The 15,844-nt window shown below is 43.3% G+C and overlaps 1 protein-coding gene across 1 annotated transcript; it reads right to left on the reverse strand.

The window, feature by feature from the left end:
* Positions 1–1,331: 1,331 nt before the first annotated feature.
* LOC130884679 (voltage-dependent anion-selective channel protein 1-like) lies at positions 1,332–7,137 on the reverse strand. Its single transcript, XM_057785836.1, has 2 exons — positions 6,849–7,137; positions 1,332–1,462 (listed from the first exon to the last, which is right to left on the reverse strand). Exons 1-2 carry the CDS (start codon positions 7,135–7,137, stop codon positions 1,332–1,334), a joined length of 420 nt encoding a protein of 139 aa, XP_057641819.1.
* Positions 7,138–15,844: the final 8,707 nt, after the last annotated feature.

A 15,844-nucleotide genomic window follows, 5' to 3' on the forward strand; every position in this document is an offset into this window, starting at 1 on the left:
AGTTCAAGGGTAACCTTGGCCACAGAGAAGACTGTCTCACACAAAACTGAAAATAAATTTAAATGAGAAGAATCCGTGGGCAATGACAGCTGCTGAGTCCAACAACTTGAGTTCCAGCCCCAGGGCCCAGGTGGCGGAAAGAGGGGCACAACTCCACGTGGTCCTCTGTCCTCCAACCATGTGTGATGGCTGCAACAGCCACGCCCACGACCACATCTGACTACATCTGACCGTGTCTCTCTCTCTCTCTACCTAAAAGACAGAAGACTTCAGCCACCAATTCAAAGTCAATTAATGCTTTTAACTATTAGGACTAACTGGTAAAGAATTCATATCACTTTCCATCCCTCCAGGGGCTAAGGAGCTGAGAAAAGGTTACAGGATTCCTAGCTCAACACTGCCCACTGCTGGCCAGAATACAAAGCACCCGCCAGTCAGCATTTCAGCTCACCTGAGCCTCTGCTGCCCTCCTGTGACTGAGAAGGAACTAGCTTTTGCTGTTCCACCAAAATAACTCAGCATCTCAGTGAAGGAAATGTACATCCACTAGGTGGCAGCAGAGCTTAGAGGGCGACATCTAGGCTGGTAAGTAGCCGTAACACGTGGGTGTGTGAAGTGAAGTGAAACATGCCCCTGGGCAATGTTGTCTCAGTGCCCAACAAGGGATGTAGCAAATGAACCAGTCTGATTCCAAATCTTCCCCCAAGTTAATCCAAGTTTATCATTTAAGTTTGGGACACATATTACTAAGTACCAACTGTCACTCGTTCATACTACTCTGAATGCCTAACAGGTAACAAAGGCCACACCTAACATCAATGACAATCAAAACTGGAAAAACTTCAAGAACACATCTTTTTAAAAATATCCCTGCAATTTATCATTCTTCAAAAATCTTTGGTGCACACCTGTAATCCCAGCAGGAAGGACGTTGAGGCAGGAGGCTGACAAGCTTGAGATCTGCCTGGGCTACGTAGAGAAAGCCTGTCTAGAACAACAAAAATAAAGGAAAAGTTTTAAATCTTGAGTGTATGTCTTTCACAGTCACTAGTAAAATACATTGCATTGAGCACACTGCACTCTGCACCTTAATAATCTGCAGGACACTAAGGTGTGACTGCCGAGAACAGCAGGCTGATGATCATGCCGACAGAATACACTGAACCTCCAGGAAATTCTGCAAACATCACAGCACCACAGAACTCTTCCAACTAGGAGCAGAGCCAGCCCCCTCTAATTCCACCTGCTAAAGTCAACCCAACAGGACACGGCTGTGATCATCACTCATGTTCTGTCGACTCCAGCTCCACAACTAAGGACCAGGGAGCAGTTCAGCCAACGAAGTTCATGACGACAAGGTGCAGGATAGTGCTGGCAAAGAGGAAGTCAGCAAAGGCCTGCTCTGGAGAGGTGCCTTGGAAATCCGCCTTGTTCTGGGGGTTGATCTGTATTCTTAAGCAAACTGGGCAAGAAACAAAACACAAAGTCATTATCTAGTGGGGCCCCACAACATCAACACCTCCTGGTTATTATGACGTCATGATATTGATAGCACTAATATTAGACCTGTTTTTTGGTACCAACTGAACAAGACAGTTTCGAATGGTGCACATTTTTGACAACATTCTGGTCGGACCTCCTCAAAACACTCAGGACTATTTGCAATTTTCTCAGACCAAATATTAATCTGGGAATTTTAGCATCATATGCTTTCACAGGACCCCCTAAGAAGAACGTCGCCCCCATGTTAGCTGGAAGCAATCTTAGAGGACGACGTCCTCTCTCCCAACAGAGTTTGCCCTCAGGTTTAGGGACATCATTTAGGGGCTGGAGAGATGGCTCAGAGGTTAAGAGCATTGCCTGTTCTTCCAAAGGTCCTGAGTTCAATTCCCAGCAACTACATGGTGGCTCACAACCATCTGTAATGGGGTCTGGTGTCCTCTAAGAGGCCTGGCTTGCTGGTGTGGAGCTGGGTACAGTTTTATCCGGTAAAGCAAATGATTAGAGGTCTTACTATTTTGTTATATATAATTTTGCTATGTTAAAGTTAAATCCTTCTTTTTTGCTTAAACAGAAAAAGGGGAAATGATGTATGTGGGACTTCTATCTTTCTGATGATTGATATGGAAGGACCCAGCCCATATGGTCCTGGGTTGTATAAGGAAACCAGCTGAGCAAGCCAGGGAAAGCAAGCCAGCAAGCAGCATTTCTCCATGGTCTTTGCTTCAGTCCCTACCTCCACGGTCCTGCTTTGCCTTCTCTTGATGATGCGCTATGACACATAAGCCACACAAGCCCTTCCCTCTCCAGGTTGCTACTGGTCATAGTGTTTACTACAACAAAGCAAAGCAGGACCCTGAGAAGTTTGGGAAAAAGGTGTGTGGAGGAGCCTCCAAGAATAACCTGGGAAGTTTCTGAAGGATACTTATCATGCCCGGGGACAGATAAGCTGCCCCGTGAGAATTAACCCTCCAGAACCTGTGTTACTCATGAACATGCCACATTCCTCGGCTGCTTTGGACACAAGAAAGGTAAAGAAACATGCTTAAAACATGCTTGCTCCAGAAATGCGCCTTCAGTGTCTCCCTAGCACTTCCAAAGACGGGACCGGACTCTCTCCCGAGGCAGCTGCCCCACCCACCTCCCTGGCAGTTCTGGTTCATCCACTCCTACATGCTCGTTTACCAAGCATCCTTCTAGGTGCTGGGAATGTGGCACAGAGCCAGCCAGGAGTCCGGCTCCCATGGAACTTAATCTGTGGAGACAAACACACGTGCTTCCAGTCACAAGTCAGCAACCAAACAAGAACATTCTGGCAGGGCACACATCGAAGAAAATGGAGCAGGATGAGAAGACTAGAAAACGTCTTTTTAAGATGCTACTAAAGCCCATGTGTGAAGCCAGCCACATAAAGATCTGGGACAGGGCAATCAAGACAGTAAAATCAGTCTTGACACATCTTAGGCATAGTAAGTCAAAGACACCAGATATCGGTGACCACGTCTCAGGAAAGAGTCTGCACTTAAAGGACAGTGTAACAGCACCGCAGGGTCCGAGCACCTGGTGACATAAATGACTCACATTCTTTAAAGCTTAGAACTGCAACGTGAAGAATGGCGTAGGACTAGAGTTGAATGACCTAGGAACTGAAGAGCTCAAGGTCAAGGAGATAAAAATGGGCAGAAATGAAAGAGACAGAGGCACTCTATATTCTGGAGACAACAAAAGCTGGCTGGGATGTGGGGGTCAAGAGAAACTATGGGATCAAGAGAGCCCCCCTGGAATCTGGCTGAACAGTCTACTCAAGGCTGACACTGTATGCAGCTAGTGAAGAAGCAGATGGTGAGGCAGGGAAGGATCTATTTGGGAAATATAAACTAGAGAGACAGGAGAGACATCAAAAAGAGGAATGAAGTCAGGAACTGGGTTTACTAATTTGAAACTCAGAGGACAGGCCCAAACTAAAAATATAAATAACATGATAACTGTATGCACACAGATGGAACTTAAATTCACCTATTACTATATAAATGCAAAATGAAACACCCAGCACAACGGGGAGGGAAAGGCAGTAGGCGAGAAAGAGCAAGGACCAGGCAGTCACAAGAGTGAGGGGAAGCGAGTTTCACTCGGAAAGAATGAGGCAGCTGAGCTAAATGCTAACGGTGAGCAGTGAGGTAAGGTGAGCAGTGAGGTAAGGTGAGGGGGATGCTCTTCATGTGGCATCAGGGTGAGGGAGTCGGAAGTGGTGGGAACAGAACACGAGGCAGCGCTGAGGAGTAAGCGGGAAAGGCAGAAACAGCAACTATTCTTTCAGGAAGTTCTATGACTACAGAGAAGAAATAGTTGGCTGCTAGGTGTGGCTGGGGTTAAAGGGAATTTTTTGTTTTGTTTTGCTTTTTTGTTTGAGACAGGGTCTCTCTACATGGCCTTAGCTGGCCTGAAACTTGTTATGTAAACCATGCTGGCCTCAAACTCACAGAGATCTTCCTGCCTCTGCCTCCCAAGCGCTAGGATTAAAGTATGCACCACCATGCCTGGTTCAACTTTTTCAAATTAAACAACATTAGAGCATCTTTAAAAGATAAGAATGATCCAAGAGAGAGAAAACCCATGATGTCGAACGAAGAGATAACTCCGAAGTCATCCAGCCAACAAGAGGACACGAGCTCCCCCGAGTAAGCAGAGGAGCTGGCAGCTGACAGGAGAGGGCCATGACCCCCCAGGGGGACGCAGAGAGCACGGGCACGGGGCAGAAGATGAAGGGGCTCCTGGCCACGTTCACTCTGCTACTGAAAACCAAAATAAACCGTGAATACAGCCGAAGGAACGGAGAAAAGTGTGAGAGGTCACGAAGCACATTTGGGAAAGTGAACACACTAGGGACACTGCAGGACCACTGAGCAGGCCGGGCGCCCAGCTGCTCCTATCCTCACCAGGGCCACTTCATCCACTGCCTCCAATTCCCTTCAGACCGGAAGAGCAGGGGCCACATCTGTCCTCTTCACAGGTGAACGTGCAGCACCCGAGCAGAGCCTGGTCAACAGCACTCCATGTTCCTTAAATTAAGACACAGGCCACAATTAACACGCACAGTACTAAGCAAGGATGCAGGGGTGGAAGCACCCGCCCTCGCCTTCCAGAGGGCAGACAACGCATGAGCCTGATGGGAAAGTCCCATCTCTCTTCTTCCTTAACTCCACCCCATCCCCGACAGACACCGAGTGAAGCAAGGACACAGAGCTCTGGGTCAGCTGGGAGGGTCAGCAAAGGTTCTCCACAGGGGGGAAGCATCAAACTGAGAGGGAAAGAGAGCCAAGTGAAGGCACAGGAGCCTAACATCAGAGCTCATGAGACGGTAAGTAACTTCCTGATACCAGAGCTGCGATGAAGAGGAAGGAATCAATGAGGCCGGCTCCCAAAAGAGCTTATGTGTCATGAAAAACAAACAAACAAACCAAAAACTCTACTTTGGGAACCACAGCCAAATGTGGTTAAGCAACACAATCAGGCTGGCGAGTCAGATCAAGCTAAACGATACCAGAGGCTACGCAGTCAGGACGCAGCCTGAGGTATCAAGAATAAAAAGTAGTGACGGATAGGACATTTAGAGACAGGACGATCAGCCATGAGGTTGGCAAATTTCAATCTCTTGGATAGCAGCTCAGAGGGGTCCACACATCTAACAGATACTCCCTCAAGTAGCCAGACCCCAGTCACATAAGCCACTGACTCCCTTAAGACAGAAGATACTCTGGATTAGTCTCCTTGTTTCTCAAACTCAGATTCCTTTGGGATTTCTTAACTGGGAGTACTAAAACTTTGTTTCGTAAATGTCTTAAATTTATTGTTTGTGTGTGTGCTGATTTATAACAGCATCAACATTACAGTTGTGAAGAAGCAACAGAATAATTTTATAGATGGGAGTTACAACGTGAGGAACTGTATTAAAGGGTTGCAGAGTTAGGAAGGTTGAGAACCACTGCCCTAGAGCCCAACAGGGAGTGAAACTCAGTTTACCTGTTTTAGATTCTGACCACCAGAATCTTACAGACATTAATCCATACTGTTTGAAGCAATTAAGTTGGTAGTTATTTGTTATAGCTTCAAAAGGAAATTGTACCTCCCAGGCAAAATTAAGGTTAGAGGCTCTGATATCAACCGTGAAGAGGGATGAAGAGAGTGTGTGTGTGTCTGAGCAAAATGACCACCACTGAGAACAATGAAACAGTCCTACTTTGTGTCTTCTGACCTTCCATTATTGGATAGGTCTAATTTGTTTGACTTCAGTGTCTGAGTATAATCTTACTGAGTTGTTCTTGAGGTCTAAGTTCATCTGATCAAAATAACTGCAGAAGCAGGGAATTCTTAGAGAAGCATCCCGGGTGAGAGGACAACGGTAAGCTGTGTCTGAGGGGTAAATCTTAAGAGGCATCCTGGTGCATAGGCCCTCAGAATCCTGGAAGGTTAGAAGACACAAAGTAGGACAGTTTTATTAATCTGAACCCCCAAATGGGTTAAGGAACTCACTTAATGATACATGCTTTAGTAAGAAGATATCATAGCCTAGCCTTCTTCAGGATGTCAGATTCACAGTCTTAGGATATGGAACTTAGATCTTCAAGGTTCAAGATGGCAGTTAATCAACTCAAATTTCACTTGATTGTAAGGAAGGAGGACAAAGGAAGAGAAGTAAGCTGTTTTCATCTCAAGAAGACATTCCAGAAGATTCATATACCATGTGTATGCATTTTTTCAAAGACTGGAACACATAAGGCCACATGTACCTGCAACAGAGGCTGGGAACTGCCATCCTTATGAAGGTTGGAGTTTCTGTCTTTCAGGCAGATGGTGTGCTAGCTTTTCATCCTTTGACAAGCACCTGAGAAAACCAACATGAAGGGAAGAAAGACGGATGCTTGACTAAGAGTTTCAGGACTTTCAGTGGATGGCTGGCATGCCCCAGTGCTGTGGGCCCGTGGCCAGGCAGAACGCGAAGACAGCAACAGCATGTGGTGGAGCAAAGCAGCTCACCTCATGACTGAAAGGAAGTATGTCCAGAGAGCCACACCCTAGTTGCTTTCCCGTTTCCTATTCTAGTCCACCCATACCCCCAGCCAATGGGACAGCATGGCCCACATTCAGGGAGAGTCCCCTTTATTTGCTCACCTCGAGAGAATACTCTCACAGACATACCTAGAAGTGTGATTTGCTCGTCTAGGCACGTCTCAATCCATCACAAATAGCAAGGCATTGTGAAACAGACCCCTGAGAGACCAAAGGAGTGTATGTACATTGAGATAGGACTCTGCCATAGACAGTAAGGGGGACAGTTCAACAGCTGATACTTCTGTTTTCTTGGCAGTGTGAGCAGTGAAGCAAAAATGAATGAATAAAATAAAAGCTGTTCTTCCACTTTTCTGTAAACGTCAGGCCGTACTCAGTCCATCGATACTTGGTTTCCAGGCTGCCGTTCACTTTGGTGGTCTCTGTGTTGGCGGAGCCTGAGCTGGTAAATTCCAATCCATTCTCCGACTTCGTTTTCAAATCAAGTTTTATTAAGCCAAAGCCATAGCCCTTGGTGAAGACATCCCTGGCAGACTTGCCAAGATCAGCATATGTGGGAGGCCCAGCCATCTTCTCGGAGGTGGTGACGGCGGGAGAAGCGACAGCTATGGCGGGGGCTGAGGCGAGGAGGCTGCGAGCGCAGGGAGTGGGCCGAGGGAGGAGCGGCGCGGATCACGGCGGCGCGGACACCTGAAAAACCGTTCTTGTGTAGATTCAAGAGGGATTTGTAAACCCCAAAACATGGTGTTCCACCAATCCACTGTACAGAAGTCCCAGCCAATAGACAATCCCTGACCACGCACTTGGAAGTTTAACCCTCTCCTTGTTTTTAGTGTCTCGTTATGAAACACGGAAACGTGGGACATACAAAAAAATTGAGAAAGTCTTACAGCATTTAAAAGAGAAAACCAAGCAACAACAACAAAAAAATTCCCTAGAAGAACACAATAGGAGAATCTTTTGGATTAGAAAAGATCGTATCTGAGATATTATGTAAAGGAGAGGCTATTCGGAAACAGCAAGAAAGATGATGCCATCGACTCTAAATTGAGAGGTGGCCAAAAAGGCAAAGATACAGACAATAGGAGAGAAAAAATATACAAATCAATCCAAGTTATCATGTAAGTAGTCACTGACATGAATAGGCACAGAGAAAGTGAAGAGACAGAAAATATCAGAAGAGAAATATAATACAGTAGAGTTCCATGGTATAAGATTTCAAGTGCAGTAGAGTTCATTGAGCATCAAGCAACGTGGCTGAAAAGATCACACCAGGGATGTCATCATGGAATTTTAGACCACTAAAGACAAAGCTAGTCTTTATTGCAGCAGCTCCTGACTTTTTGTCATTTGCACTGGAATTTAGACAAAAAGGATTGCAATGACTTCAATGGGCACAGAAGATGCTCAAGATGTCAAGCATGAACAGAGATGAAACAGATTGCAATAACCATCTTTCAAAAGTTTACCTGCCCTGTACCTTTCTGGTGGGAGCTAGTGAAAGGTGTGTCTCAATGACATGAGGTCACAGAGCAAGAGGAGGTACAGGGTGCAGCAGAGAACATACAACCAACAGCATTAGGAATGTAGTTCTCAGAATAGTTCAGAAGACACTTGCAACCAGGACTGAAAAGACGGAGACGAGGGCTGCAGGGAAGAAAGAGGAAAGAATGGTCAAGATTTGTTGAAAGGTTTGCTGATGAACTAACAGGTGGGTATATGGGAAACAAAGAAATGGGGAAATCAGACAACTGCAGGAAACATGGTGTTATGCAAGACGGAACTATAACCATAGAACCATACATAGTCAAACAAATATATTGTTCATTTATCATAAAACATCACTATGTTATGTACTCCATACTTAAGCCAACTAATATTTATTGTAGATGGAGAGATGATTATGGGGAATTTATACAAAACAAGGCAGTCTTCCTCTAATTTTCCCTATTACTCTACAGGAAAAAAGTAAGTTTATGCTTAGTATCAAGGAGACTGGAGGAGGATTACGTATGCATAGAGCAGAAACACACTTGGAGATAAGTTAAAAAATAATCCCTAAGTTATACCCACAGAACACTTCATAGGTATATAGTATCAGAGACAAGGCAAAATATAAAAAAAATCTGTGTAGTATATCTAATGAAATTAGTATCGTGTTGTAAAATAATGTAAGATTGTATATGAGGAAATATGTTAGGATACACACCAATGTCTTTGATGCATCCTTGATTAAAATCAGAATCAGCATTCAAGATGAGGCTGCACTGTCTCAAACAGGACTTACAAAGGAATGCTGGGAAGTTATTGGTTAGGCTTTGTGAACTGAAGGGTTGTGCTGCCATTCAGCAGTCATCTAGATAAGTAAGGAAGATCTTGAGTAAATATTACATTGTCGTTTGCCACACAATGTTAAGTCGAATCCATTACTCAGCATCTTGCCATTCTCCTGCATCTAAGTCACCCGAGTCTTTATGAAGTGAGCAAAGCGCTTCCTCTGATGTGTGAAATTGTTATTAATACTTTCACAACTTCTCAAGCATGGATATCTGACAATAGCTTTTGGAATGACTACAATAGGGAAGTGGGTTTGTTCATAGAAAGTGAAAACTATGTTTGCCATCCAAGGCTGCTCTTGTCATGGATGTGACATTTTGCCTAGGTAAGTGATAGACTCTGATCTCACTGACCTGGCATTTTCAAATAAAGTGAAAAGATGACTTTAATATGTACTCATAACAAGTACTTAACTCTACCTCCTCTTTCCTATGAACCACACCAGGTAGCAAAATGTGCATTAGCTTTCAAATAGCAGGTGCTACCACTGTGTGTAAACTTTATATTAGCTATATAAGCTTGTCTATAAAGACTTAAGATGTAAAATGGTACACTAGTTTACTATGGTAAATTGCCTGACTTGAATTCTGTCTAAAATATTTTATAATACTGTTAATGCAAATCCAGAAAGCATGGCTTAGGTAGTGGTTTTCAATTCGTGGGCCACATACGTGGGCTGTGAAAGGACATTTTCATAGGGGTCATATATCATATATCCTGCATAACGGTTATTTATATTACAATTTATAACAGAATCAAAATTATACTTATGAAATAGCAAGGCATAATTTTATGGTTAGGGGGTCACCATGACATGAGGAACTCTCTTAAAGGGGTGCGTGTTAGGAAGGTTGAGAACCACTGACTTAAGAAGAGAAGGGTTTATCCTGCTGAGCACTTCCGGTGAGTTCAGTCTGTGGATGCTCAAGACCATTGACTTGGTTGGGACCCCATAGTAGCAATATAAGATGAGTGGAGAATTTCTCCTCATTGCTGACAGAAAGTGGAGATGCAGAGATGGGAAGGGGCCAGACAGGACAAGATAATCCCCGGTACCTCCCTCCCCAGAGAGCTCCTTCCTCCATTTAGACTCTTCTTTAGAGCGTCTCAGAAACCTCTCCACAGGGCTGGCTCACATTTTGAACAGTTGTCCTCCAGCTGTTGTTGCTATCTCTGAGGGTTGGGGACTCTTAGGACAGGCTTTCCTAGAAGGAGGTCACTACAGCTCTACCTCTGGGCAGTAAAGCCTGGTCTAGGCCTACTTCTGAACTAGCTCTTGGAGCCTGTGGGCAGCTTTCTGGTATGCTGCCATGGAAACAACCTCAGCCTCCGACCTCCACAGACTGAGCTTCCCCACCTCTCTACCATGCTGAAATGGACTGAGTACTAATAAACCGTTCCACTCCCAATTGTTTCCGTCAGGTGAAGCCATATAAAACAAGGAACTTAGGTAGAAATTGACCTCATCACACTGAAATCTCCAGGCTCAGACTGCTTCACAGGTAAAGTCTAAATTCTACTAAACTGTAGAGAAGAGATAATGCCTCTTTCAAATAAGACACAGTCTGCTATGTGGCTCTCGCTGGCCTAGGACTCACTATGTACACCAGGCAGACTCAACATTACAGTAATCCTCTTGTCTATGCCTCCTATGTGCTGGGGTTACAGGCTGGAACCATTGTGTTCACCTCAGCAATGGCTTTTCAATGAAAGCTGTTCCCAAACATAAGGAAACAGAACCTCAACTCTGTGCTTCTTGTTTTTCAAGTGGAGGTTTCCCTGTGTGACCCTGGCTGTCCTAGAACTTACTATGTAGACCAAGTTGGCCTACAACTCAAAAATCTGCCTGCCTCTACCTCCTAAGTGCTGGGATTAAGGGGGTATACCACTATGTCTGGCTCTGCACCAACTCTTTTTGAGGGTATGTTAGACTTGTTTACAAAATTAAGAAAACCAAATAGTTTTTGGCCCACTTTCACTTATTTATATAGATATTAATATTATAAGTAAAGCCAACCATATATTAAAATATAGTGGAACAAGTTGCATGCTCCCAAGAAAACAATATTAGGAGTTATAAAATCTATCACTGTGTCTTATCATTTGGATGAAATAAAATAGAAAAATCACGATTATGTCAATAGATACAAGTGAAACATTTGATAACAAAGTTCTAGGGAAACTCAGAGCAGATGAGAGCTTCCTGCACCTGGCGAAGTCTGTATGGCAAATGTTAATAGCAATCACATTCTCTGAGTACACTAAATACATTGCTTTCGTAGATTATGAAAACGTGTTAGCACATAACAGAGGTCCTACTACTGGAATAATGCAATTAATAAGGCACTCAATTGACGGATCATGCATCAAATGAAATATGTATAAATTAGAAAGGAACACAGAAACAAAACACTGTTTTTGTTTGTTTTTAGAGAAGAGGAGGGTTTATTTCAGCTTACAGGTTACAGTCCATCTTTAAGGGAAGACAGGACTGAAACAAAAGCATGGGCTTGAGGCAGAAACCGGGGTGGAATGCTCTTCGATGGCTTGCTTATCTCGTATAAGGTCGAGTGTTCCAAGATCCCCTCCTCTCTGCATATTGTCCAGCTGTGGGTCCCTGTCTTTGTTCCCATTGGCTGCAGGAGGAAGCTGCTCTGATGGTGGTCGAGAAAGGCATTGTCTGTGAGTATAGCAGAATGTTGTTGGGAACTGTTTTATTTCTATGTTCCTTAAGTGGAACAGTAGCATTGGTTTTTTGCTATGGACCATGGCCAGCCAAGCAATGCTCAGTATGGGCTCCATTTCAGGGAGTGGGTGGACCTTTGATCAAGTCAGATACTGGTTGGTTACTCCCACAAGCTTTGTCCCACTATTAAACCATCATATCTTGGATGCAGGTCACATTCTAGATTGGAGGTTTTGTAGGTGGGTTGGTGTTTGCCTTTCTCCTTTGATAGCGAGCAGAGTAACTTCCAATGCCATGAAATCTAGATCAAAAGTGATGAGGGCTCTAGGGAGACATCAGCTTGAATTCTCCAAGTTCAATGATTTGTGTTAGTGTCATTTTCAGGAATTGCACATTCCTGTTAGTTTATGGAGAGAAATAAATATCCTTGCGACACCTTGGATTGTTTGGGATCCTATTGGACTGCTCTGACCCACAACTCAACTAAATGGAACACAATGCCAGGACTGCAAGCTTAATTTAGTGACAAGAGATATCAAGCTGGGCTTATGTCTCCCTGCTTCTGTGGATTCTCTCCCTTTCCTCCCCTCCCCTTTCTTCCCTTCCCTTCTTCCCCTCCCCTCCCCTTCCACTCTTTCTTTCTTTCTTTCTTTCTTTCTTTCTTTCTTTCTTTCTTTCTTTCTTTCTTTCTTTCTTTTGCTATTTCATCTAGATTCCCTTATATATGTATATATTTTTGAGTGGTTCTACTCTATTTGGGTTCCATAAGATCCTTCAATTGGCTTTCAATTTTAGCTCTCCCTCCCCTATATTTCTTCACTTGTGCCCTCTTCTTGCTTGACCAACTGTTCCAGACTCCATCCCTCATCCGTCCATAAAAATGTACAATCTATTCTATTCCCCCTCCTTATGGAGATCAGTCCCTTCACCCCAGACCCTTACTCTAAGTCTAGTCTGTGGTTATACAAGCTGTAGCTCACTTATCTTAGATTCAACACTTAACATCTATATATAAGTGAAAACATACCGTATTTGTATTTCTGTGTCTGGGTTATCTCACTCAGTATGACTTTTTCTAGCTCTATCCATTTACCTGCTGATTTCATGATTTCCTTTTTAAATGCTGAGTGGTGTAAATGCCCATGGTGTAAATGCATTATATTTTCTTTAAACATTCATAAATTGAGGAGTACTTAGGATATCTTCAGTGTTTGATTATTCTAAATAGAGCAGCAATGAACATGGTTGAACAGGCAAGTGTGTCTCTGTGGTAAGTGAAGGATCCTTTGGATATATGCCAAGAGTGGTACAACTGGGTCTTGACTGATTCCTAGTTTCCTAAGGAACAGGCACAACTATTTCCATCGCGGCTGTACAAGTTCGCATTCCCACAGCAATGGATGAGTGTTCCTCTTACTCCGCAGACTCACAAACACAAGCTATCATTGGTTTCATTAATCTTAACTATTCTGACTCGTGTTACATGAAATCTTAAAATGGTTTTGATTTGCACTGTCCTGATGACACAGAACATTTTTAAGAGTTTTCCAGCTACTAGCATTTCCTCTATTGAAAACTCTGTTTAGAACTGTTTCCTCATTTTTAGTTGTGTTATTTATTTTCTGGATATCCAGTTTTTTTGTTTTGTCTTTTATGTTTTTATATATTATGGATAGGTAGTTGATTAAAAAAAAGAACTTATCCCCAGTTTGTAGGCTACCATTTGAAATATAACACTATTATGGGCAGAACAGATAATGTTTTATGGGTTAATGCAAAAGTTGACAGACACATTGTTGTTAACAGAATTTATTAAAGATATTTAAAAAGATCCCTATATAAAATACATTCTTTATATCAATAATTTAATAAATATATTTCAAGGCAGAGGCAGGCGGATCTCTGTGAGTTCGAGGCCAGCCTGGTCTACAAAGGGAGTTCCAGGACAGGCTCCAAAGCTACAGAGAAACCCTGTCTCGAAAAACCAAAAATAAATAAATAAATTTCATTATATTTTTGCTTATTCTTTGAAAATTTTATAGAACGCATTTTGAAATACTCAGTCTTCAATTCCTCCCATTTTAAACCCCAAGTCTGCCCCCATATCCGTGATACTCAACTTTGGTTCTTCTTCAATAAATTACTTTTTAATAACCCCAGGGGCAGACGCATAAAGTAAACAAACTCTCCCTCTGCCAGAAGGCATGATTTGTCAAAAGCTCATCTGTTAGGAGAAGAGCTCATGCACACATCCCAGTCCATGCTTGAATATTGACTGGTGTGATCCTGTACAAGTGACCAAAGCTGTTCTGAGTCATGAGTGCAGTGGTCCTATCATGGCCAGAATGCTGCTTGCTGCTCTGCTCAACTACCTTTCCTCTAAGGCCCAGGATCCCTTGCCTAGGGCTGACACTACACACAGAGGGTGGAGCTCTCCTCCATCACTTAGCGCCATGGAAATGCCACCAAAGAATCCCTGCAAGGCAGTCTGATGGAGTCAAATCCTCAAATACTTGTCAAGTAGGCAGCCAATATGAGCCATCCCAGCAAGCCATAAAGGGGAAAAGTAAACCAGCCCACTGCAAAGAAAATTGACCTTCCATGAATATAATTCTATGTCCAGAGTGAATTTCAATTGTAGGAAGAATAATTTCAAAGTGACAAAATGAAGCTATATTCAAAATACTGAGTGACAATAAGCACAAGCCACAAAGGAAAAGTTGGTAAATTTTACTTCTTGAAGCCCCTTCTGGAGGCTGCAGGGTAGACATGACCATCCTTCCAGTGCTTTGGTGGAGGACTTCCCATCAGAAGCCCTACCCCTTACTACAGAGGATAGGTCCCAAATACAAGCCTGAGTCATCAACTGCATGCCAGAGCTTATGCTATAAAGAAATGGAGGGTCTGTTGTACTTGGTGATTTGGGGAAGGCTGTATCCCATTTTGAAAGACAGAGGTGTTGAAAGCTTCTAAAACAGCACCAGGCACATTGTATAAAGTCGGTGTCCTTGGTGGCACAAACGGCAGCGTCCACACTCATCATGCTAGTGTCAGTGGTGAGGTCTACAATATGGTTTAGCTCTGGAGTATGATGTGTTTCCTGTTGTCGTTGCCTCCAAATCCTGCCCCTTTGACTGCCATGGAAACTTCAAATCTTAATAAATCATTTTTGCTTTGAAAGCAACTAGAGGCTTCTACTGTTGTTCACAATGAAGACACCACAGAAGTCTTCCCTGGGTCCTTCTATTTTATCTAGGAGCCCTTTCCTTTCACAGGATCCATGGAGTAGGTAACACATGGTCTGGAGTTCTAGTCCAAATTCACGTGGCTCTTTTTGACACCCTCCATCCTTACAGGTACAGTGTTTTTGCTTTCCTCCCCTTTCTTTAAAGAGTACCCATTTTCGGACCCCTGTACCCTTTCCCACCAGTTTCTACCAAGCATAAAATAGTTATCTGAATCTCAAATCTTCAATTCTGGAGATAAACCAGATTCTTCTGTAACTGGGTTTCTATCTGGTCCCCTCCTACCCAAGAAACCAAAGACTGGTATTTCATCCTGCTTTAGCCAACCATGGTCATAAAGAGGTCACTAAAAGTCATCATGACCATGAGATCTCCAGATGGTTCAGAAGTACATATTGATTATCACCAGTCCTTCCTTTCACTCTCACGACTGTAACAGCTTTTCTTAGTTGTCAACGTTACTCATCTGGTATTAACTAAAACCGCAAAATCAAGGGCACACCAATGAGAGATTTCTTCTTAATCTGAAGTAGGAACATTGACTTCTAGTCTGGATCTTTGAGGTAGGAGGTGACATCTTTAATTCAGATCTTTAATCCAGATGTAATCTAGAACACTCCTATTGGAAGACTATATGCGTATATGGAGGAAGGAAGCTTTTACCCTTTCTCTGCTTGCTCTCTCCTTGTTAGCACAGCCATTCCTTCACTGGCGTTAGAGCCCATCTCCTTAAGATTCCAGCATATACTGCAGACCAACTGAGACATCAGCATTGTGGAGTGAGCAACTACTTGATTCTAGGACTCTCAATTCATTGCCAGTCACTGTTGGACTAGCTACAGCACAGCCTGCAAGTCATTCTAATCAAATCCCCTTTCAATATATAGAAAAATCCATTTTATAATGTCTGTTACTCTAGAGAGCCCTGACTAATACACAGGCTTGGAGAGAGGACAGTCTAGAGCAGTTTGGGTCTGATAACAGTCTCAGCTTACTTACAAATTATCAA

Source organism: Chionomys nivalis, chromosome 12 (assembly GCF_950005125.1).
Source record: "Chionomys nivalis chromosome 12, mChiNiv1.1, whole genome shotgun sequence".
Classification (NCBI taxonomy): domain Eukaryota; kingdom Metazoa; phylum Chordata; class Mammalia; order Rodentia; family Cricetidae; genus Chionomys; species Chionomys nivalis.

Coding starts and splice junctions, on each gene's coding strand:
- LOC130884679 (XM_057785836.1), bottom strand. CDS start 7,137: ATGGCTGGGCCTCCCACATATGCTGATCTTGGCAAGTCTGCCAGGGAT. Junction 1,463..6,848: donor ACACTGCCAAGAAAACAGAA/GTATCAGCTGTT, acceptor TTTCTTGCCCAG/TTTGCTTAAGAATACAGATC.